The 20,272-nt window shown below is 50.6% G+C and overlaps 10 protein-coding genes across 10 annotated transcripts; 5 read left to right on the top strand and 5 right to left on the bottom strand.

The window, feature by feature from the left end:
- Window positions 1–1,249: 1,249 nt before the first annotated feature.
- On the top strand, window positions 1,250–2,702 carry M437DRAFT_53802 (FAD/NAD(P)-binding domain-containing protein; the record flags this gene model as incomplete). Its single annotated transcript, XM_041022590.1, has 6 exons — window positions 1,250–1,295; window positions 1,355–1,653; window positions 1,709–2,101; window positions 2,154–2,447; window positions 2,505–2,575; window positions 2,636–2,702. 6 exons carry the CDS (start codon window positions 1,250–1,252, stop codon window positions 2,700–2,702), a joined length of 1,170 nt encoding a protein of 389 aa, XP_040877811.1.
- An 839-nt stretch (window positions 2,703–3,541) lies between these two features.
- Window positions 3,542–4,042, top strand: M437DRAFT_86499 (uncharacterized protein; the record flags this gene model as incomplete). The annotated part of the gene is made up of 3 exons (XM_041028474.1): window positions 3,542–3,647; window positions 3,742–3,912; window positions 3,966–4,042. 3 exons carry the CDS (start codon window positions 3,542–3,544, stop codon window positions 4,040–4,042), a joined length of 354 nt encoding a protein of 117 aa, XP_040877812.1.
- Window positions 4,043–4,766: 724 nt separating this feature from the next.
- On the top strand, window positions 4,767–5,192 carry M437DRAFT_53855 (Hydroxyisourate hydrolase; the record flags this gene model as incomplete). Its single annotated transcript, XM_041022595.1, has 1 exon — window positions 4,767–5,192. The coding sequence occupies one exon, from the start codon at window positions 4,767–4,769 to the stop codon at window positions 5,190–5,192; it is 426 nt and encodes a 141-aa protein (XP_040877813.1).
- Window positions 5,193–5,750: 558 nt separating this feature from the next.
- On the bottom strand, window positions 5,751–7,266 carry M437DRAFT_53503 (4-aminobutyrate aminotransferas-like protein; the record flags this gene model as incomplete). The annotated part of the gene is made up of 2 exons (XM_041022536.1): window positions 5,751–5,866; window positions 5,922–7,266. 2 exons carry the CDS (start codon window positions 7,264–7,266, stop codon window positions 5,751–5,753), a joined length of 1,461 nt encoding a protein of 486 aa, XP_040877814.1.
- Window positions 7,267–8,063: 797 nt separating this feature from the next.
- M437DRAFT_53724 (uncharacterized protein) lies at window positions 8,064–9,479 on the bottom strand (the record flags this gene model as incomplete). Its single annotated transcript, XM_041022578.1, has 1 exon — window positions 8,064–9,479. The coding sequence occupies one exon, from the start codon at window positions 9,477–9,479 to the stop codon at window positions 8,064–8,066; it is 1,416 nt and encodes a 471-aa protein (XP_040877815.1).
- Window positions 9,480–9,649: 170 nt separating this feature from the next.
- On the top strand, window positions 9,650–10,093 carry M437DRAFT_53874 (uncharacterized protein; the record flags this gene model as incomplete). Its single annotated transcript, XM_041022598.1, has 1 exon — window positions 9,650–10,093. One exon carries the CDS (start codon window positions 9,650–9,652, stop codon window positions 10,091–10,093), a length of 444 nt encoding a protein of 147 aa, XP_040877816.1.
- A 137-nt stretch (window positions 10,094–10,230) lies between these two features.
- M437DRAFT_53463 (uncharacterized protein) lies at window positions 10,231–11,958 on the bottom strand (the record flags this gene model as incomplete). The annotated part of the gene is made up of 1 exon (XM_041022529.1): window positions 10,231–11,958. One exon carries the CDS (start codon window positions 11,956–11,958, stop codon window positions 10,231–10,233), a length of 1,728 nt encoding a protein of 575 aa, XP_040877817.1.
- A 753-nt stretch (window positions 11,959–12,711) lies between these two features.
- M437DRAFT_67959 (barwin-like endoglucanase) lies at window positions 12,712–13,416 on the bottom strand (the record flags this gene model as incomplete). Its single annotated transcript, XM_041025025.1, has 1 exon — window positions 12,712–13,416. One exon carries the CDS (start codon window positions 13,414–13,416, stop codon window positions 12,712–12,714), a length of 705 nt encoding a protein of 234 aa, XP_040877818.1.
- A 693-nt stretch (window positions 13,417–14,109) lies between these two features.
- On the top strand, window positions 14,110–17,367 carry M437DRAFT_53657 (uncharacterized protein; the record flags this gene model as incomplete). Its single annotated transcript, XM_041022562.1, has 5 exons — window positions 14,110–15,088; window positions 15,139–15,227; window positions 15,279–16,335; window positions 16,386–16,515; window positions 16,566–17,367. 5 exons carry the CDS (start codon window positions 14,110–14,112, stop codon window positions 17,365–17,367), a joined length of 3,057 nt encoding a protein of 1,018 aa, XP_040877819.1.
- A 433-nt stretch (window positions 17,368–17,800) lies between these two features.
- M437DRAFT_53667 (branched-chain amino acid aminotransferase II) lies at window positions 17,801–19,108 on the bottom strand (the record flags this gene model as incomplete). Its single annotated transcript, XM_041022565.1, has 1 exon — window positions 17,801–19,108. One exon carries the CDS (start codon window positions 19,106–19,108, stop codon window positions 17,801–17,803), a length of 1,308 nt encoding a protein of 435 aa, XP_040877820.1.
- Between the last annotated feature and the right edge of the window lie 1,164 nt (window positions 19,109–20,272).

The raw sequence follows: 20,272 nt of genomic DNA on the forward strand, positions 1-20,272 counted from the left end.
TTGGGGTGACAGTGCTATGCACTTTTCAAGCTCGCTCTGCGCTTTGCGTGGACAGCTTGCAGTGGTGGGATCCGTAGTGGTTCTGCCTTGTTGAAACACATCTGGTGGGGCCCGTGGTGGTCCTGCTTAATTGAAGAAGAAATGGCCTCTCATGGGGCAATTGCGCTGTGCGCTTTTCAAGTTCGTCCTACACTTTCGTGTGGACAACTTGCTGTGGTGGAGCCCGTGGCGGTTCTGCCTAATCGAAAACTTATTGGTGGGGCCCGTAGTGGTTCTGCCTTGTTGAAACTTTTTATTCCTTTGGGGAATTGTAGCGCTGGGCGCTAGGCATCTTATCCTGGATCTGAACTTGAGCAACAAGTCTACCACGATACGACAAGCCGGAAGATGAGCCAATCCGAAGTCTCCTGGACGATATTGAGGATGCGGGAAGGCCGCGGGCTAAGAAGCTGAGGAAGATGGCGACTGTATGCCTCCTTTACCCAAAGGTGTGACGACCTTTCTGGCTGGGACTCTTGCAATGCTCCATGGAGAGAGACTCCGGATCCAAAGAGCGTCTCAGCTTCTCAGAAGATCGCCAATCTCGAGTACTTTGTCGGGAAGACTCCTTTCGGGTTCAAGCCTATGGGTGCCGTGAGTCTGACCCTTGCAATGATTCTTCAATCATGATGCTAACTTTTGCACAGATCGGTCCCGAGCTTGGATCAGACAGAAAGACATCCGCTACGGCACGAGTACGATGAGGCCACAGGCGCACAAATCTTCTGCAGCGAGAGCAAGAAAGTGTTTTCGAAGATTGTCAAGCTTGCAGCGGTGCATTACAAAGATGATGAGGCACGGGGGAAAGACCGTGAGGCATTCAAGAAGAAGGAGCTATCTTGAATGTCAAGGCAGCAACCACCGATACTTGAACGCCAGCCACGCACCTGAAGTAGGTCACATGCTTGCCTGTCGTGCTTGCCGTTCGTCGGTCGACGTTCACGGCAGCGAAAGTATTCGTCCCCGCCTTCTCGGCAAGGTCTTCGGCCGAGCCCTCGGGTTTGACAGACCAATCGGAGTGCTCAAACCGCGCGGATGCCGTTAGCCTGCCCTTATCAGATCCGATGTGGTCTGCCGGCGAGTACTCGAAAGTCAGTCGAGCTCGTATAGACTGAGGGAGCAGGAGTATAAAGACCTGGCAATCTGCTCGATCTTCAAGGGTCTCTGCATTGATCCGAGTCATTGATTTTTGCAGTGCAAGGGAGAAATCATGTCGATCTTACCGAACATTGCAGTCATTGGCGGTAGTTATGTTGGTATGCTATCCTATGATCACTCTTCTCTGATCTAGCCAAACACTGACATCTATTCCCAGGTGTAAATACAGCACAACAACTGGCCACGAAGTTCTCGGGACGCTTCCAGGTCTTGTTGATTGAGAAGAACTCGCACTTCCAGCATTTGTTTGCGTTTCCACGATTCGCGATGACGAACAAAGTGGATACGCATAAGGCATTCATCCCTTTCACGCCAGGCACATTCGCCAATTGTCCTGCTGGGAGTGGTGTTGTTGTTCGAGCAGGCGTGACGAAGATCGACAAAGGGGAGATTTGGCTAGATCGTAAGGTCGAGTTGAATGGCCAAGGGCTAGACAAAATTCCTTATGCGTATCTGGTAAAGGGCATCAGGATGTTGGTTCGTCGAATGACTTGCTGACCAGGATATGCAGGTCATTGCTACGGGAACGAAATTAACGCCGCCGTCGACATTACCTTCGTCTGACAAGGCCGACGGAGTCACCTACCTGCGCGAGCATGCGAGGAAAGTCGAAACAAGCTCCAATATCACCATCATTGGTGGAGGCGCAGTGGGAGTGCAGATGGCGACTGACATCAAAGAGGTGTATCCTGAGAAATCTGTCACGCTTGTACACTCCAGATCGCAACTGATGAACAAGTTCCATCCCCAGCTTGATGGTATCATCAAGGAAAGATGCAAGGAGCTGGGTGTCAAGCTTAAGCTCGGTTCTAGGGTCAAGTTGCCTGCGAAGGGGTACCCGACTGATGGGTCGACGTTCGATGTCGAGTTGCAAGATGGCTCAGCCATCTCTACCGACTTTGCTGTATGTTCAAGCTCTTTTCAAGGTTTTAATTCACTGATCTGATCGAATGCAGGTCATCGCTACAGGTCAAACGCCCCAATCAGAGCTTATTAGAGCCCTGTCACCAGAGTCAATCGATGATGCTGGCTTTGTGCGCGTGCAGAGGACGCTGCAGATCAGCGACATTAGATTCCCGAACATGTTCGCTGTGGGAGATGTTGCTGACACAGGAGCTCACAAGGCTGCTCGTCCAGCGTTGAGACAAGCTCCGGTGGTCGTAGAGAACATCGAGCACCTGGTGAAGAACGAGCCGCTAGAGGTATATGATGTTGTCGACGGACCCTCGATACATCTGACCCTGGGTATCGTAAGTTTTATATCCTGTGTGTATATGTCGTTGATCGTGGTGCTGACTTGTCTCAAGACGAAGAACATCAAGTTCATCAATTCGCCAGGCGGCGCTCCGGAGCCCAAGGTCATTTGGGCTGACGACGGGTAAGCTTTGTAATTCTTCTGTTGGTTGGTCGTAACTCGTTCTGACAATGTGATTATTAGCAAGTTCGACATGGGAATCGACAGTGTCTGGCAACGGAGAGGCGGAGGTCCCAATGCTCTTCTCTAAGGGCTTATGCATGGCTCTCTGTGGATACACCTCTGATTGTGGAGGATTCGTGCATTCCGGCAGCTTGATTGCTCGCTGCTTCTCGTTTCTGGAAGATTTTTCTTTTACTTTATTTTATTTTATTCTACTCTTTTCCTTTCCCCTTTGGGGTTTAAGGGAAGGAAAGGAAAGGAAAGGAAAGGAAGATGAAGAGGGGAGGGGGGGAGGGAGGAGGGAGGAGGAGGAGAAAGGCTGCTGACGTGGAGTTGATATTCAAGGAGAGAATGGTCGTTGAATATCAGCCCGAAATGGGTTGTTGCATCAGGCTATACCTTGATGGGTTTTTTGCAAAGTAGGACCGAAAACGAAGCCAGCGTTCCTGATGTTATGCAGCGATTGTTCCTTGATGCTCGTATCATGACAGAGAAGGATCTCTCGCAATCCCCTGGGCTTATTCACTCAAGGCAAGATCATGAGTCGGTATCCTGAACTTCAGTTGCTGTTCGTCTCTTCTTGTCACGATCAGATTCTCGAAGACTCGACGCTATGGGTCAGTGACGGTATGTCAGGACCTCATCAGAATATTCTATTGATGTCAGCTCCACTTTGACAGTGTTTTTCAGGGTGCAGGTCTCGAGTGACTTCATGTGAGGGTCCTTTGACAGACCTCTTGGCACAGTAGACGTCATGTATATGCGACCCCTCCATATCGTCATTCAATCGGCTCGATCGATTGCAGCAGTAGAAATACTTCTTCAGGTCGTGTAAGTTGCACTTTTTCTTTCTTCATCATATTCAATCTTCTTCAATCTACTCACCAAATACCTACAAATCAAACTCCAACCACACACAACAGCAAAATGTCTGCCGAGTACCAAAACCAGGACCCCCTCAAGCTCGCCCAGCAGGCCGAGAGAGATCTCAACTCCTACGGTGCTAAGCAGGGCCAAGCCACCAGCGACAGCGGTAAGTCTTCGAAGTTTGAAGCCTGCGACTAGATCTCCGGTCCACTTCAAGCTATTCAGCCGATTGCGACAGCATGCTAATACTGTCTCAATAGCCCTTGAGTCTGGTGTTGATGAGAGCGTTACCAACAAGTTCCCTGGTGCCGAAGTCAACGTTGGAAGCACTGGTGCCTCCAACAACCAAAGAATCCCTCTGAGCGAGGGTAACGACATCGATCCATCCACTGGCAAGCCCTTCAAGGCTGGCGCATTCGAGGGTGTCGGAGGTATTTACCATCAAAGACGTTACCCACGAAACATGCTAACTCTGCTCCTTCAGGTCCCGAAGACAAGGCTCGTTTGAATGCCCAGGACAACGGCGGTGATGACTCAATCCGCTCCAACATCCGCAACTAAGTGCATTGTCGCTTGAAGCATGGCACGAGAGACCCAGCATGGCTTCGCGCCCTTTGAGAGGGACAAGCTATGATTGAGGGATGATATCATCTGAAAAAATCAGAAAAGCATAACGCAGGGATGTAGAGCATGCAAGAGCAGCTCCGTCGATTGTAATATTAGCCATGAGACATGAAATGACTATAATTCATACCATCATCCTACTTTCTCCCCTACAGCCGCTGTGACATGAAGTTAGATCAAAGCCCCGTCCTCGAGCAGAGCCGCAACTAAGACTCGTTACAGAGCCTCAAGATGAGTAGGCAAAAGCGTCTGTGCTTTCGTTCTGTATCCACATGATCTGGCGACCAGAAAGGCCGCCCAGCTTCCTAAAGACGTCCAAAAAGAAGTCTCCTCAAGTATGACGAGGGGTGTTTCCATGACTCCTATGATCTCCAGCAAGATCCCGACTGGAAACATAGTTGAATATGCCCACGATTGACTGTTCTGTCTTGCGTGGTGGATGGCGGACATGACCGATTCAAAGGCGGGCAGCTCCGCGAAAGCTCACAGTACAACACGCAAAGAGAGTGATTCAGCAAAAGATAAACATTCCCACGACAAAACACTTCTTATCACTTGTAGGTCCTTCTGCTCTATTTTGATCAACAGCATCAATCCGACAAAGCAAAGCTCCCTTGCTCAATCGCATCACACTGCGCCAGAACACAACGCAGTCACAATCATGGCAGCTCCACCTCGTCCATTCATCACATGCCACGTCCTCGAGACCGTCTCAGGTCGTCCAGCACCCGACATGCGCGTCACTCTCTCCCTCCTCTCGCCCAAACGCTCCAACCTCTCTTCTCCCACCACCTTCACCGCAACCACAAACTCCGATGGCCGCGTAACAGCCTGGCAATCCGTTCAAGAAGGCGGCACCGTCACCACCTCCGAGCTCGACCACCTAGTCAACACTCTAAAATCCGATCTCAAGAGCGACGAGCAAATGAATTGGAGTTTGGTCTTTGCGACCGAGGAGTTCTACGGCAAGGGAAAGACGTTCTGGCCGGAGGTGGAGCTTAAGTTCTGTACGAGCAAGGATGAGAAACACTATCATGTTCCGCTGCTTTTGGGTCCTTGGAGTTACACTACCTACCGTGGCTCATAAATCAATCAAAGAGACAATCAGAGCCGATGGGGCTATGTGGCAATGCTACAGGGCCAGCAACGAGAAGATTCATGAGGATCACGAATAGAGAGGTGGGATGTACACGGTTTGCAAGCAATCAGGCGGCTTAAAAGATATGAGATGGAAACAGGAAGGTATAACATCGCAAATTTTGCTTAGAGCATAGCACAAGATGTTCTAATGGCAAATTTGTCAAATCACGTCCTCTCCATGTGAAAGAGATCCTCATATTGTTGCTGTAGACATACACGATACTTTTCGAGCCTGCAATGCGACCATGAAAAGACTGTGATGGGACGTGGTTTCCATGGACGACACCTGTTTCTAGGAAATATTCTGCATCTCTGCAGTAGAGAGCTTGAGTAAACGGCTAGATTGTAGTGTTATAAGTTTTGAGCACATGGAGAAAGTAGACGAGAGCCGCAAATGAAGTTTTGTTCGTAAATCATTGGATTATAAGCAACAATATTGGCGTGCTCGCTAAAAACACCAGACTTCCTACCGCACCACTTTTATTCTGCACAATCTGTTCAATCTTTATGATTGGAAGACCTTCTCAATGCCCTCAAGCAAGATGTCTGCGTGCTTCTTCTGGAAGATCAGCATAGGTCTCAATCTGATGGCCTGGGCACCACTGCCACCGATGTTGATACCTGGGATTCAAGTTAGCAAACTTATTGTTAGAGGATTAAGGTCGAAGATACGTACCAACACCCTTTGCCTTGGCCAGGAAGTCTTCACGACGTGGTGAATCCCAGGCAATGAATGTGCCCTGACCCTTTCCACGCAGATTCTGAATCTCCTCAGGGTACTTCTGTGCCAAGCTTTCGAGGCCAGCATAAAGGTAGTCTCCAGTCTCGGCAGTGTTCTGAACCAGATTGAGACGCTCAATCTCGTTGATGATAGCGCGGAAGAGGATGGCACGAGCTGGGTCGCCCATCCAGGTGTTGAATTGGCGGTATGGCTTGTTGGGTCTCAGAGCATCGTTACCGAAGTAGTAACCAGCGGTCTGTGCCTTCTTGCTGAAAGTCACCATGTCCGGAGGGTCCTCGAGGTTCCAGTGGTCATGGGCCCAGAACTTGCCAGTTGCACCAACACCAGTCTGAACTTCGTCGACAATCATCAGGACGTTGTTTCTACGAGTGATTTCGCGAAGCCCACGGAAGAAGGCTGGCGAGGCGTGGTTGTCACCACCTTCGGATTGTACAGGCTCGATGATGATGGCAGCGGGAGGCAAGTGCCAGGTCTTGATCAGACGCTCTGTCTCCTCCAAACAACGAGCCTCTTCTTGAGCATTCTCCTCGGCATACTGCTCAAGGGGATACTTGAGCATGGGGAACGGTGCCTGAGGCCAGTCGAAAGCAGGGATATCGAGTTTGTGGATGGGTTTACTGCGGGTGGTTGAGAGAGAGCCAAACATGCGGCCGTGGAAACCAGACTTGAAGGACATGATGCTGAGCTGAGGAGCGCCAGGGGCTTGGTTGTTCATAGACGAGGTCATTTCTTCCTCGGTGAAGTCGACATCAGGACCACCACGCTCCTGTCCTCTCTTCCACATGAAAGCAGCCTTAAAAGCCAGCTCGTTGGCGTCACTACCCGACTGGCCAGTAAAGACTTGATTGCAACCCTTGGGAGCAACACGAAGAATACCAGTCTCGAGGATATCGGCCCAATCGTGTTGAGGGAAGTTGCCCAAGGCAGGTCTGTTAATGATTGCGGATGCCATCTCCTTTGAAGTAGCAGCTAGCAACAACGAAGGGTTGGAGTAGCCAACAGGAATGGAAGCAATCTGGGCATAGACATCAAGCAAGACGTTGCCGTCGAGATCAGCGATGTAGTTGCCAAAACTGTCTTGGTAGTTGCCCATCATGTTCAAACTGCAAGTGTCGAAGACCTTGTCCAATTGCTTGATAGCTGCCTTGCTCTTGGGTCCAGGAATGGCTGTTCGGACCATAGGGCCTTGAGGCTCGTCGGGGAAGAAGGGCTGATCGAATGCATCTGGTACTGAAGCGGTGGCCGCTGCCGCTGTAGCCTGCTTGCGATCCTGGAGCATGACAGATTAGTGACGGCTCTGCGTAGAGACTTAGTTTCTGGAAAGCGAACATACTGTCTGAGTAGCTAGGGCGCGGCTTGTGACTTGGAGTGTGGGACGAATGGCAGTACGACGGACTGAGAAACCCGCCAGCCGGCTTGTGCTACGAAGGAGAGAAGCCATTGTGACTTGGATAGGTGACCAACAAGACAAGTTCCAATCGGCTCGTCAAAATCAATGTTTACCAGGGCGTGTCAATTGTGGGGGAAGCTGCGGAGTTGAAGTGGGGTGGGTTTTGAGCAGGTTGTCGACGACGATGCACACAAGAGACACGGAGGAAGCAGCAGCACAGATATGATGTGGAGGAAGGAAAGAAGGAACAGAGGTCCCTGCAAATATTGTACCACTCTCCACCCTGGCCCACGATAAGTATCTGTCGACTCATTCTTCGCCGCGACCGCAATGATAGGCGTACGCTTATCAGATCCGACCCCTCAGACCTTGCCCGCTCAGGCAGGCTCAACCGACCATCTCGGGATCTGGAGCATTGCAACCCTGCAAGGACTTCATTTTCACATTATTTTTACGTACTGACAGGGTCTCGTGATGATCAAAGGAGAAAGCGTTATGTATTCGTGAGTCGTGAAGAGCAGAGGGGAACGGAGCCGGGCATACGATCCACCAGACTTTGCCGTCGGGAAAGGATGCCGGCAAACTCAATTCGTCTTATCAGGCTACAATTGGCACTTCTATACATTTTATGTCTTTACAAGTCGGAAGTCTCTATGGTTTGTTCGTGATTCGTAAGTTCGTTAAATTCATTTCGTTGGCTTCTTGACTCGCGGAGTCGGTGTCCAAACTCGACTGGACTTATCGCCAGACTGTTGTCCAAAGAGTGTGTCAGCCCCTCCAGGCGTTCGACCTCCTATTCTTGAAGCCAGTAGACGTGCAGCTGGTGTCATGTTCGCCCCGGGTGTTTGGCGACCAATTGCTGGACTGCTAGTAAATCTGGGTGTTGGCGTACGCCCATCTTGCCCTTTCAAGGCACTTAACCTGCTTCCAGCTGTAGGCTTTCTTCTTTGCGCATTTGACTTTTCGACAAGTCGATCATGTATTTCCTCTCTTTTGCTTTGAGCTTGTAACTTGAAGGGATTGTTGGCAGCCTCGGGATCAGCTGCGGGAAGTAGGGCCATGGCAGATGCACGTTCTTCCGCATCAGCTTCAGCGTCTGAAACAGGAATCCCTTTCGGAGGATCGATCTCATGAGGTAGTGGTTCAGCGTCGACGAAAGCGTAACCCTTGACTCGAGGAGTTTCGGCGCCTGAATATCCTGCATCTGTCGACGAGGGGCGTGGTCGGCCAGCAATTGCAGCATCAATCGCAGACATTGAAGGCGAAGGCGGTACAGACGGTTCGTCGGAGAGGGCTACGGGCAGACGCGTGGCCGCGTAGGAGACAGATTTGGGAGGAGCGACCGAGGCAGCTTGAGCACGGTCAAATCGTGTCTCATGCGTATCTTCTATTCCATCAGGCGCAAACATCAAAGTGTTCCGCGGACCTTGGCGGCTAGGGAAGGAGTCAAAAGAAGCAGAGCGATCATCGAGGTTCTGTGAAGGGCGAGCTACGAGGGCTGTTGATTGTGAGGGTGCGTTCGACAAAAGCTTTTGCTGGGCGAGTTGTTGTTTTGAGGGTAGTTTGTTGCCGTTGTAGAAGAAAGCATACTTTTCAGCCCGTTTCTGGTTCTGACGATCAAGGAGCGAGTTGAAGGACTCGTTGTCCTCGGATGTGTATTTGGCTTGGAATGCGCCTAGTGAGAGGGAAGTGTCTACGGGCGCTTTTGAGGCTTCAGCGCTACTGGAAGCGACTGAGGGAGCGACCGAGGGAGTCCTCATAGGAGTGGCGCCCTGCCATCCACGCGGAGTTGCTGAAGGGGCAAGAGAAGTGCCTCTCCTCCCTCGAGGACCAGGAGTCATGGCTTGGTGCAGTTTACGGCCGGCATCTCGGATCCAGTCGTTGTTGTTCGAATCCAGAGCCTCCAAGTACTCCTGCTGGGCTTGAGTCTCCAGCAGGCCTGGAAAGTAGTCGCGGGCTATGATGTGCGACAGGGCATCGGTGTAGACATCTTCATCAACGACTTGCGAAGGGCGTTTGATGCGCTTTGTCGGCGGCGGCGGTGGCATGAGTTGGGTATCGGCATTGCGCTTGGCTAATGCTTGCGACGAGGGCGTCGTCATATTGGTGGTTTGGACATTCAGAATGTATTGACAGTGGTTGACGAAAGTGTGGAAGAGTTCAAGGCAGTGATGCAACCGGTCAAATGTCTTGGCGTGAATTGTTGCGTCTTTCACATGCAAATCCACAATCCATCTTTTGACTTCTGATCGACACATGCCACATAGCCAACATGTCGAATGAAAAGGAGCCAGACGTCTCGAACAACGTCGAAATGGTCGATGCTGCATCTTTGCCAGCAGCCAAACGCAAGAGGTCCGAGAAGCCGTCATCAAATGTCACACAATTCACTATTCGCAACCCGCCTTGGGCATACCTTCAGCTTTCTCTCATCACAAACTCGCCAAACTACCAACTGGACGCCTTGACCGCTCATCTCCACCTTCGGGCTGCTCTCTCACAATTCTTAGGCTTGCACGGCACCGCTATACCCATTGACATTCTCAAGCTGCACAACAACGACGTACATATTCGCGTACCTAGAGAAGACGCAAGTGCTCTTGTTGTAGCTGTCGGAGGCTGGGTTGGCAAATCTGGCGAAGGCTGGAGAGTTAAAAACTCTTCATCGTGGGGAGTAGGTCTTCACTCGAACGCTGGCGCTGATCTGTTCAAATGATCGTATCAAGACCGTCATCTATATTCAGGCAATCTCGACTTGTGGGATCTAAACCCGGCGACTGCAGCATCAAAAATCTCAAGGAATCGTTCTGAGCGACCCGGTCTAATCTTGAATTTCTAGATGACCGCAAGTTTTCAAGAGAGCCATCTAGGCATGACTTTGCGACTTTCACCATTGCACGCTGCCTCTACGCAACCAGCGAGACTAGCAAATCGCATATCTCTCTTTGTCAATCCAGCTCCATAGTGAGCAAACTTGGCCGAGTTGGTCATAATGGTGCGCACCGAGGGATGAATAAGAGGCTCTCCAATCATACACCAACAAGTGTCTGTGACTGGCTGCACACCGAATTCTTCAAGCTTAGGCATGAGTCCATCTTTACACGCTCGTGCGTAGATGTCACGCCCGCAAGTGACAATGACTGCAACATCAGGACTTTTAGTCCTTCTCTCGCAAAGCTGACACAGCATGGCCATTTCCTCGTACGAGAAATGCGGGTTGCCGAGCGATATAAGGTCAATCTTTGTTTCTGTCGCTTTGTCTAGTCTCGACCACACACTTGCAAGGTCATTCTTTGTGGTCTTGACAACTGGTGTGGTAGCCATCCACTGCTCAAGAGATTGGTTGATGGCTTCTGGAGTTATGTTTGCGATGTGGAACATTGGGGCACTTGAGGTTGTTGCAAATGCTGCTCCAAATGCTTTAAGGTCGTCTCTGCTCACATTTATATGTTCGAGACCAGTAACGAGGGGAATACGATTCGCTGCGATCTCTCCTACCAGGTAGCCGAGGACTGGGAAGAGGCTGTCATCTCCATCGATACCAGGCGCAATGTCAATCACCACTTGCGGTCTTCGCTGGGAGGTGATGTGAGCACCGCAGTTTGGCGCTCTGCCAGTCAATGCGACACAGATATCCAGGAAGTCAGGACACTTGATAGATCTAGAACCAAGCACACTGTTAGAAAATACAACAGCATTAGATTCGGCCCACATGATCTGCTCTCCTTCCTTCGGTGCCGTGTCCAAGAGGTATGGAGCACAAGTGTATGTTGGCTTGGCTCCCAGCGCAACATAGGCATCGGCCAGCAGACCTGAAGGGTCGCCCAATGCTGCATCGATACCTTGATCCCGCCATCTTTGTCGATCAATAGAGATGGAGTTTAGTGTGGCTGGTATCCGTACTTTGGCGCCCCAGTCGCAGAGACGCTGAGCAAAGAGCAGTGTTGCTGGTCCTGTGTATATGCAGCCATCGATGTGTGCTTGAGTTATGTCTATGAGTTCTGTAGCGGCTTGAATCTCTGCTACTCTTGAGACAACTCTAGCAGCAACTTGCACAGCTTTACCGTGCTCTCCCCTGAGCATGGCACGGTCGAGCTCTGTCAAGTTGATGGTTGGTAGTGGTGACTTCTCCTTGGTTGTTTTCTCGTTCGATAGGCTTGATGGGTTGACCTCTACAATTCCATCGGTAATCTGCACAAGAGCATGACCTGCAAGCCCTGTGAATTCATCTGCCTCGACCTGTACAATCGGAACGGATTTCTCAAAGAACTCGGCAGCGATGATGGTTCCCAACGTCAAGATCAATTCCTCACGTTCAAAGCCAGCCGGAGCATTGCCATTGAGTAACAATTCCAAGAGAACACCGCTTCCCGAGCATGATCCCCGTCCACTAGGGGTTGCAAGAATCTTTCCGCCTAGCGAGCTTCCAGCTAGAGGATGATGTTGATCGATGACGATGCCAGTAGCAGGATCAACACCACCCCAGAAACTGAGAGGCGTTTGACTGTATAGTAAAGGTCCAGATGCATGGCCCTCGCTCAAACATCTGCCTTGGATGGTCTTTGGTGTCAGGGTGAGCATGTTGTTTGATGCAGTACAGAGAGGGAACAGCTTTGTGCGACAAAACAGAGTGTTATGTATATGCAGTAGTGAAGATAGAAAATCTGACCCAATGCTCTAGAAACTCCATCAGAAACGATGTGTTGTTGCCTATCTTATAGCAATTGAGTCGTTGTTGGATGTGGAAGGTGATAGCCAGTTTACCGGACAAGTTTCCCGAACGCCGCGGAAAGCCGCGGTCTTCCGACGTGAAAGGCCACGTCCTACAAACCAGCCATCCGACTGGTATGTCCTGTGGGCGATCGCGCTGAATGCCAAAGTATATATCTTTGCAAATAAAATAAAGTTATGAACATGGTGTAAGGAAAAAGTCCTGCCCATTCTGGTTTACACGAGAACAAGGCCGTCTTTCACTGTCCAAGCCCCTCGAATATCTCAATAGATGATTTTATATATTGTAATCTCTCGGAACCCATCGAACCGATCATAAGACTTGATGGCTTGGTATGCAGACATTGCTTACGTTTTGATGTCAATATAGGTACGATGTACTAGCACAAGAATCAGAAGCATTGATCATCATCTTTTCAGGCGGCCCGGAGAACCATATGAGGCAGATCATTTGTTTATTCAAACGTGCATCGATAATCAGAATCGTGCTTTGATTCCCGTTGATGACTAAATCGTCTAGATTGCTACTATACTACTATTCGTGGTATATCAAATGAATCATTTGCCGGACAATCGACGAAATTTGGTCGTTCTGAAATACGTCTAGGCGTAGTTGGCAGTAGCAGTGGCTCTGACATCACCAGTCTGAGAAACATTCTTGACAGTGACAGTCGAGCCAGTCTCGCTAGTGACTCTGATCCAGGCCGAGGAAGCACCAGCTCCGCTGGAGATCTCAAAGAAGTTGTAGGTAGTTCTGGCAGCAGCCTTCCAGGTCTTGCCAGAGTCAGTGCTGACCTCGAGCTTGGTAGTGCGGCGCTTGGCATTGACGACTTGGGCCGAGAACCAGTATTGAGAGACACCAGTCTTCATGTGAATCGAAAGAGGAGAGGTAATGGGGCAGGCAACATAGTCCCAGGTCACATCAATGACACCAGCAGACTTGGGAGCCAAGTTGGGGAAGGCATCCTCGTAAAGGTCGAGGTGGTTGGTACCGCATCCAGGGCACTGATCAGTGATCATTGCGGTGATGCTCTTGCCGTTGGGTCCTTTGACCGAGACGCAAGCACCGCAGTTGGCGGCATTGTCCCAGTTGGAGGAGGAAAGAGCAGTTCCGTAGACTCCAGATGGGAGAGTGTACTGGGTGAACGAGCACTGGCCGCCCGAAGTGTTGCCACCGTAAAAGGTAGCCTGACCGGACAGAGCACGCTTAGCGACAGTGTTTGGGTTTGCAGAGACAGGCAGAGCGGCACCAAGAGCAGCAGAAGCAAAGGCCGAGACAGCGGCGAGGGTAGAGATGGAGAAAAGCATGTTGAAGAGAATGAGGAGACAGAACCGGCTGTCTTGGAATGAAGGTGTCTAGAGAATGACTTGAAGGTGGAAAGAATGAAGTGGGATGAGAAAGGAAAGGCTTCAGCAACAGACCTAGCAGGACATTTTATAGTCGTCGAAGATGACATGAACAAGCACGATGTCAGGTACGCATTTGTGGGCACATGGGTCTAATGCAGAGGAGTTTGCACAGGCGGCGGGTCTCTGTTTCATGTTCATTAGACGAGGGAGGTAGTTCTGCGGAACAACGGGGTCGAGGCTCTAGCCGACATCTGCAGGTCAAGGCAATGTCAAGGATGTTGCGAAATCGGTTGAATGGCATGTTGCGGCAGATGAGATGTATCGAAGGAAATTGGTGACATGAGCATCGCGTCAGACCGCGGTTCTCTCTACTCGGTGGGCTGTGGAGCGATCGAGGAGGAAGGAGCGTCGGGTGTTTCGTTTCAACTTCCAAGTGTGGGCAAGAGCGATGGAGGCTGGAGCAAGCGCACCGCCACAGTTGCAGCCACAGTTGGACGTGATGCATGTGAAAGATGGACAACCAAGACAACAAACACGCCCGGTCGCCAGCAATAAAGTGGCCCCGATCGTCAGAGACTGCTCGAGACCATGGCTACGACTTCATGACCGACACGACAAAGAAGGCAGGCTATAACTTAATCAGCAAGCACCATGGACGAGGTCGAAAACCCGCAGGTCAAGGCTCCTGAGGAAGAGAGCGACAGCATCGTCACACCAGCAAAAGACTCCGCCGAGAAGCTGCACCTCGACAATGGCCCTGTCAATCCACCTGCAGACCAGCCAACCTCCAACGACGCGTCTAAGCGACCGCTGTTGAAACGCGACTCGTCAGCACCGCCGCCCAAACAGCCTCCGCCCGCCGCGCCTGACGTCGACCCGAGCCAGGATCCTCCTGATTCTCTGACACTTGCCCAGCTCAAGAATCTTCGTGCTGGCTTCCCCGTCCTACAAAATCAACCTCAACAGCCTGTCCCGCTGTCCACTGTCTACGACTTTGAATATCGCGACTCGCAATCCTTCCCCGTCGAGATCGAAGAATGGTTCACATACAGCGAGAAAGAGAGGTCCAAGCTACGACAGATCAATGCTGCCTTCGACCATGCATGGAAGGCACACACTGCTCAAGATCCTGTTCCCGACTGGACTGCCTCGCCGCAACTGGGCATGAACTTTGTTGCCAACTTGCTTCATGACCTGCAGCTGGGTTCTCCTCACCAACAGAATACAGCTCTTCAGGTCTTGACATACATCTCTCTGGGCACATGGGAAGAGACTGCTGGTAGAGAAACTCCGAATCCTTTCTTTGCTGTTCTTGGTTCCAATCAACCACAGGTCACAGCAGGCTTACCAAACTATGCCGGTGCAACATTTCAGATCCAAATAATGATCAACACTCTTTGCATGCTGGCCCAGCAAGGCGCCGTGCCACTTGTCTATTCTCTCATGAAGTCTGTTTGCGAAAGGGACCTTACTGCTTCTGCTCAGAACGAAGACACATCCAACTCAAAGTATGCTGAGGGTGATGAGAGTATCGATGTATGGTGTGCTTTGACTCTCATTTACTTGTTCGTCGAGTTGAGTCGTGTAGCTGAGGGCACGCTCGATGCTCAAGTGTTGCACAGAGAGCTTGGTAAGTGATAGTCACAGGCCGTATTGCATCGGAGCTAACCCAATCGAAAGCTTCAATCAAATCGGATTTGTTGGTCACTTGTGCGAACATAATTGCTCAAATGAGATGGGACGATTTTGCTCCTGTCCCTCAGACGAAGGTAGACCTTCAAAGATCTCAGACCGATGTCCATATGCTGATTTGCTTCTAGATTTTCTTGTTACTGTGGAAGACCATTCTCATTTCTTTCGGTGGTATTGAGAAAGCCGACGAGGTCAAATCCTCGTTTCAAGAGAATGTCGGCGAGAAAGATGCACGCGGTCATCCCCTCATCACAGCCTCCCCACTTGACTACCATCTCTTCAGACAAGAAATCACTTCGAAATACCCTGCGTATCAACCGCCTCCGCCATTGTTTGCGTTCGAGCCTGAGAATAACACCATCTTGCCTCCGCTTCGTCACAGACAAACAAAGATCGATAGCAACGATAACACTGCATCGACTGGCACAGGTGTCCACGGCGCCTCAATGTTGCATCAAGCAGTGCACATTGCCACTCCGGCACCGTCACCTCCACCTTCTCCAGCTGGCCCGGGGGGCAAAGGTGGAAAGAAGCAAAACTATCAGACCAACCAGATGTTCCCATTCCTCTACCCACCCTTGGACGAAGCGAGCAACGATCTAGGTGGCAAGGGCTCTACCGAGTTGCAGGACGCTTTAGCAGGCCGAAAATGGAAAGGAAGTGACGTTCCAGCTTCTATCCTCGAGGCCGCTGATTTGTTCTCCAAACGTATGAGGGCCACTAGAGCCATGAAACAGCTTTGGGACACCAGAATTGACTACATGAGATTCGAAAGGGGTTGGACAGATGCCAACGATGACTCTGATGTAGAAAAGTTCGATCTCTACGAGTCTCGAGAGAATGGCTTTTCCTCATCTGAGCATGAAGATGATGCAAAGGAAGCACAGAAGTCCAAAGATCAAGAGCCATTGTCGGAAAACGACAGGATTTTGGAGGCGGTCGCACAATTCTATCGAGATGTGTTACCACAGATGCAGTCTGTAGTCTTTGTGCTGCTCAAAGGCATGGCGAGAGTCTATGCAGATACTACTGCCAATCCACAAGCTCAAGCTTTTGAGAACGGTCATGTTCCCGATGGCATATCGATATCTGCGGAACAAGTCGATGCTTCACGCTCTACAGAGATCACCGGCAAAGCCGTGTCATCCATCTTGCTACTATTGCTCAAATGGTTCAAGTTGTCGCGTAAGTACAGTCGTTTCCTGTGACGACATTTGGCGCTAACTGCTCCATAGACATCCTTCGATTCGAATATTTGAACCAATTACTCTTGGACTCTGGATACATCATCGCAGTGCTACGGATATGGCAATGGCAAGATATCGGTCGCGCCTGTCATTTTATGCTGGACAGACCAGAACTTGAGTGAGTGGATTTGTGACTGCTCGTGTGTACTGAAAACTGACTCAGTAAAGCTTCTTCAACTTCTGCCGCGCCAACTCCAGGAACCCAGCTCTGCCTGACTTCGTGACGATTGATGAAGCAGTAGAATCCGAAGATGAGGCGATACCTCCACCTATCAAATTCCGCAGAGAGTCGGAAGCAATTTCAGAGGTTTCGGCCAGCTCAGTACCACCAGACTATACCACTCACCCACCCGAAGTCGATGAACTGGGCTACCCGACTCAAGCCCCTCCTCCAGCGCCCATTCAAAACTATTCCTACCGAAACACTTTCACCTACATCAACTATTTGCGCGTACTTCAAAAGATCACCCGCCGCAAGGCACATCGCTCTCTGCTCTTGGTGTCTTACAAGTCGTCCAATGTGCTGAAGAAGTCGCTGCGGGTACCTGTGGACATGATGAGATACTACACACTTAAGCTCTTCAAGACCCAAGTGCCATACTGTGGTCGCAAATGGCGCCAGAGCAATATGAAGATCATTACAGCCGTCTGGCTCAGCGTACCTTCGGAGCTGCGCGACGATTGGCTATCCGGCGGTGGCGGTGGCATGGGCGGCGCTGGTCCCGGAGACGTAGACGGAACTGTGGAGGAAGCTCTGCCTCTCGAGCAATCGCTGCGTAGTCTTACTCACTGGTGGAATGTACGCAACTACCCTGACAAGATGGGTGTGGACAAGAAGCTACTTACTGAAGAGCAAGACTTCTTCGCCAGAGAGCTAGAGAAGATGGAATTGGGACGCATAGAAGATGAACTGCTCGAAGAGAGTATGATTGAGGAGGCATGGACTCAGCCTATGGACAATTATGCATAGATTAAGTGGGTGACTGCTTAGTATAGCGAACGAGCCTTTTTCAATAATACTTTTGATCAAAGCCAATATTCTCCTCCTTGACTAGAAGCACTGATAGAATGCCTTTTCGTCCTGTGTCGACTTAAACGAATCAACCTGCGTCCATTCATCTCCATAGGCTTGTGAAGATGATGACAAGACCCTGAATAGCAAGAACATCTTTAGGCTCATGGTTGGCCAGCAAACTGCCGATAAGAACTGAACACATAAATATCAGAGGGTAAGTCATAGTACCAGCCTGTACTGGGTCAACATTGTCCAACCGCAACAACGCCATGAAAGACTGATAAACGCCAAATCGAAGCTCGATAGCAATGACGATGGGCACGCCCAGAGCAAACTCGAGCAGTTTAGATCCGAGAAGTGACACTGCATCGATTTCGTCGTGGGCAGACTACGCCTCGTCGACGATGACGCCCCACTCGTGCTGCTCCTTGCCGTACATGATGTCCGAGAGCCAGCCACGGACGAGTCTGGCGTAGACACCAGTCTTGCCTTCGACCAATGGGATCTCAAGCTCGTGCTCCTTCCAGCCAATGAGACCGACGGGAGCAACGAAGAATGCAGTGCCGGCGGCGAAAGCCTCGACAAGACGACCCTCCTGATGAGCCTCCAAGATCTCCTGCATGGTGAACTTGCGCTCGATGACCTCGAGGCTTTCGGCGTTGTACTTGGAGGCGTTCTGAGTGGAGAGACGCTCCTTGGCGATATCGAGCACACTGGCGCGAGTGACACCTTCGAGAATCAGGTTGTCCTCAAGTGGTGCGGTGATCAGCTGCTGCTGGCCTTCCTTGGTCTTCCAGACAACGAAGAAGTTACTGGCACCAGCCTCAGTGACGCTGGCGTTGCTGCCGAACAGCCACAGGATCTGATCGTAGCCACGAGCGCGAGCCTCGCCTTGTCCTACGAGCGAAGGACCATAGTTGGCGCCGAGCTTGGCGTATCCGAAACCGCCGGGCCATGCACGGATGGAGTCTTCCTTGCTTGCAAGAAGCTTGAGACCTTGAGCCTTGGTGACAGCCTCGCTGAGATTTGGGTTGACGGCGGATGCTGCGGGCAAGTTGCGAGGGTCTGACCAGTCGGGGAAAACGGCGATGATAACGTAGAGAAGAGCCTCCTTAGGCACCTGAACGCCGAGACCAGGATCTGTGCCGATGAAAGTGGGACGCAAGTAAAGGAAACCGCCCTTGTTGGGCAGCCACTTGGGGCCATCAGTGGCGCAAAGTTTCTTGATCAAGATCTCCAATTGCTCAGCAGGGAAGTCTGGAAGTGAGATACGAGCAGCACTTCTACGCAGACGCTCGCAGTTGCGACGGACACGGAACAAACGCAACTTGCCGTCCTCGCCATGGTAAAGCTTCAAACCCTCGAAACATTCAGTGGCGTAGTGAAGAACAGAGGCAGTAGGCATGATGCTCAATGGACCATAAGCCTTGAGTTCGGGGGCCTCCCAGCCATCCTCTAGAGTCCAGCGTGCGGTGATCATGTGGTCGGTGCAGGTACGCATTCTCTTGAGCTCCTCGCTGCCAGGGACAGGAGGATCTCTCGGCGCACTGGTAAGAGTAATCTTCAACTTTGAGGCATCGAGCTGTGCAGTTTGTGCATTGGAGGCAAGGTTGTGTTCAATGCCGGCCTTGGTCAACGACTTAGCGGTAGGCGTGGCAGTGCCGGAGGCAGGGGGTGTGATGTCTTGTGCGCTCATTATTGGTGATGTGTGAGATGAAGCCTTTGACAGATGTTGTGTTCTTGACCACTGGCAGCGATGAGTTTCAATTGTAGTTCCCTTGAATTTGTAGAACAATTGTGTATAGTTATTGAGTCTCAATTGAAGTGGTATTTCGTGATGATAAAAAGGGATGTTCAAAGAAGACTGTGGGGTTCTAGAAGGTATTTGTATAGACAACGCCCTCGCCGCCGATACAGGAGCGTCGTGAATCAATTGCTAATGAGTCAATGGTACTTGGTACTGAAGCCGGCATCCGAGATGCAGCCCAGGTTCTGTCTGCTTCATACGATCTCTTATCTAACAATGCACGCCTTAGATGTATACGCCTTACGCCTTTTGTTATCGTCCACGCCCTGGGATTTTTTTTCTGTGCTTTTCATCGGCTGCCGGCGGTCATGATCCGATGGTATGGGGGAGCTGTTATCGAACGCATCAATTGGCTTCTGTCGGTATCGCGCAGGATCTGGACGTTCTATACGACAATCCTATCCTTGACCAATCAAATGGTCATCTTCATCCAACTTCATGGCCTGTTTTCAGCCTGTTTAAACACTGTTCAGACCCTGTTTCTACCACATATTGAACACATTTGCAGCTAGGAATCGGTCTGTATATGCTGAGCATATGCTCCCTTGATGGGCAAGTTCGATCTGTCAAAATGTTATCAAGATTCTATCAAAATGTTATCAAAATACTATCAAGATATTATCATGATTCTATCATGCTTTTATCATGCTTCTACCATGCTTCTACCATGGTATAACCATGGTTGAACTACGGTACACTGAAGATGCGATGCAAACACCAAAGCAATTCTGACTAGACCTTCCTACAAGAACGAAGTGCGCTACACTATGCCATCTCGTTCATAGACAAATTTTCGATACTTAGGCCATGCTACGCACCAGAAAGTGATTACCAAGCACCCTACCTCGCTTCCCAGCCTTTTCCGACTGACACAAATCATCGCATCTCTGCTTTTTCATACAGTCTGTTGAGAGGTAAAATTCTATGGAAAGCATGCATTTCTGATCACATCGTAGCTCATCTGGCACCTCTCGCGCAATAAACTATCGGCAGATTTACAGCGCAATATCTACACCCTTGACCGCCCGTTTCTCACCCTTCGTACAGTCATGA

This window comes from Aureobasidium melanogenum (assembly GCF_000721775.1).
Source record: "Aureobasidium melanogenum CBS 110374 unplaced genomic scaffold scaffold_18, whole genome shotgun sequence".
Lineage (NCBI taxonomy): Eukaryota > Fungi > Ascomycota > Dothideomycetes > Dothideales > Saccotheciaceae > Aureobasidium > Aureobasidium melanogenum.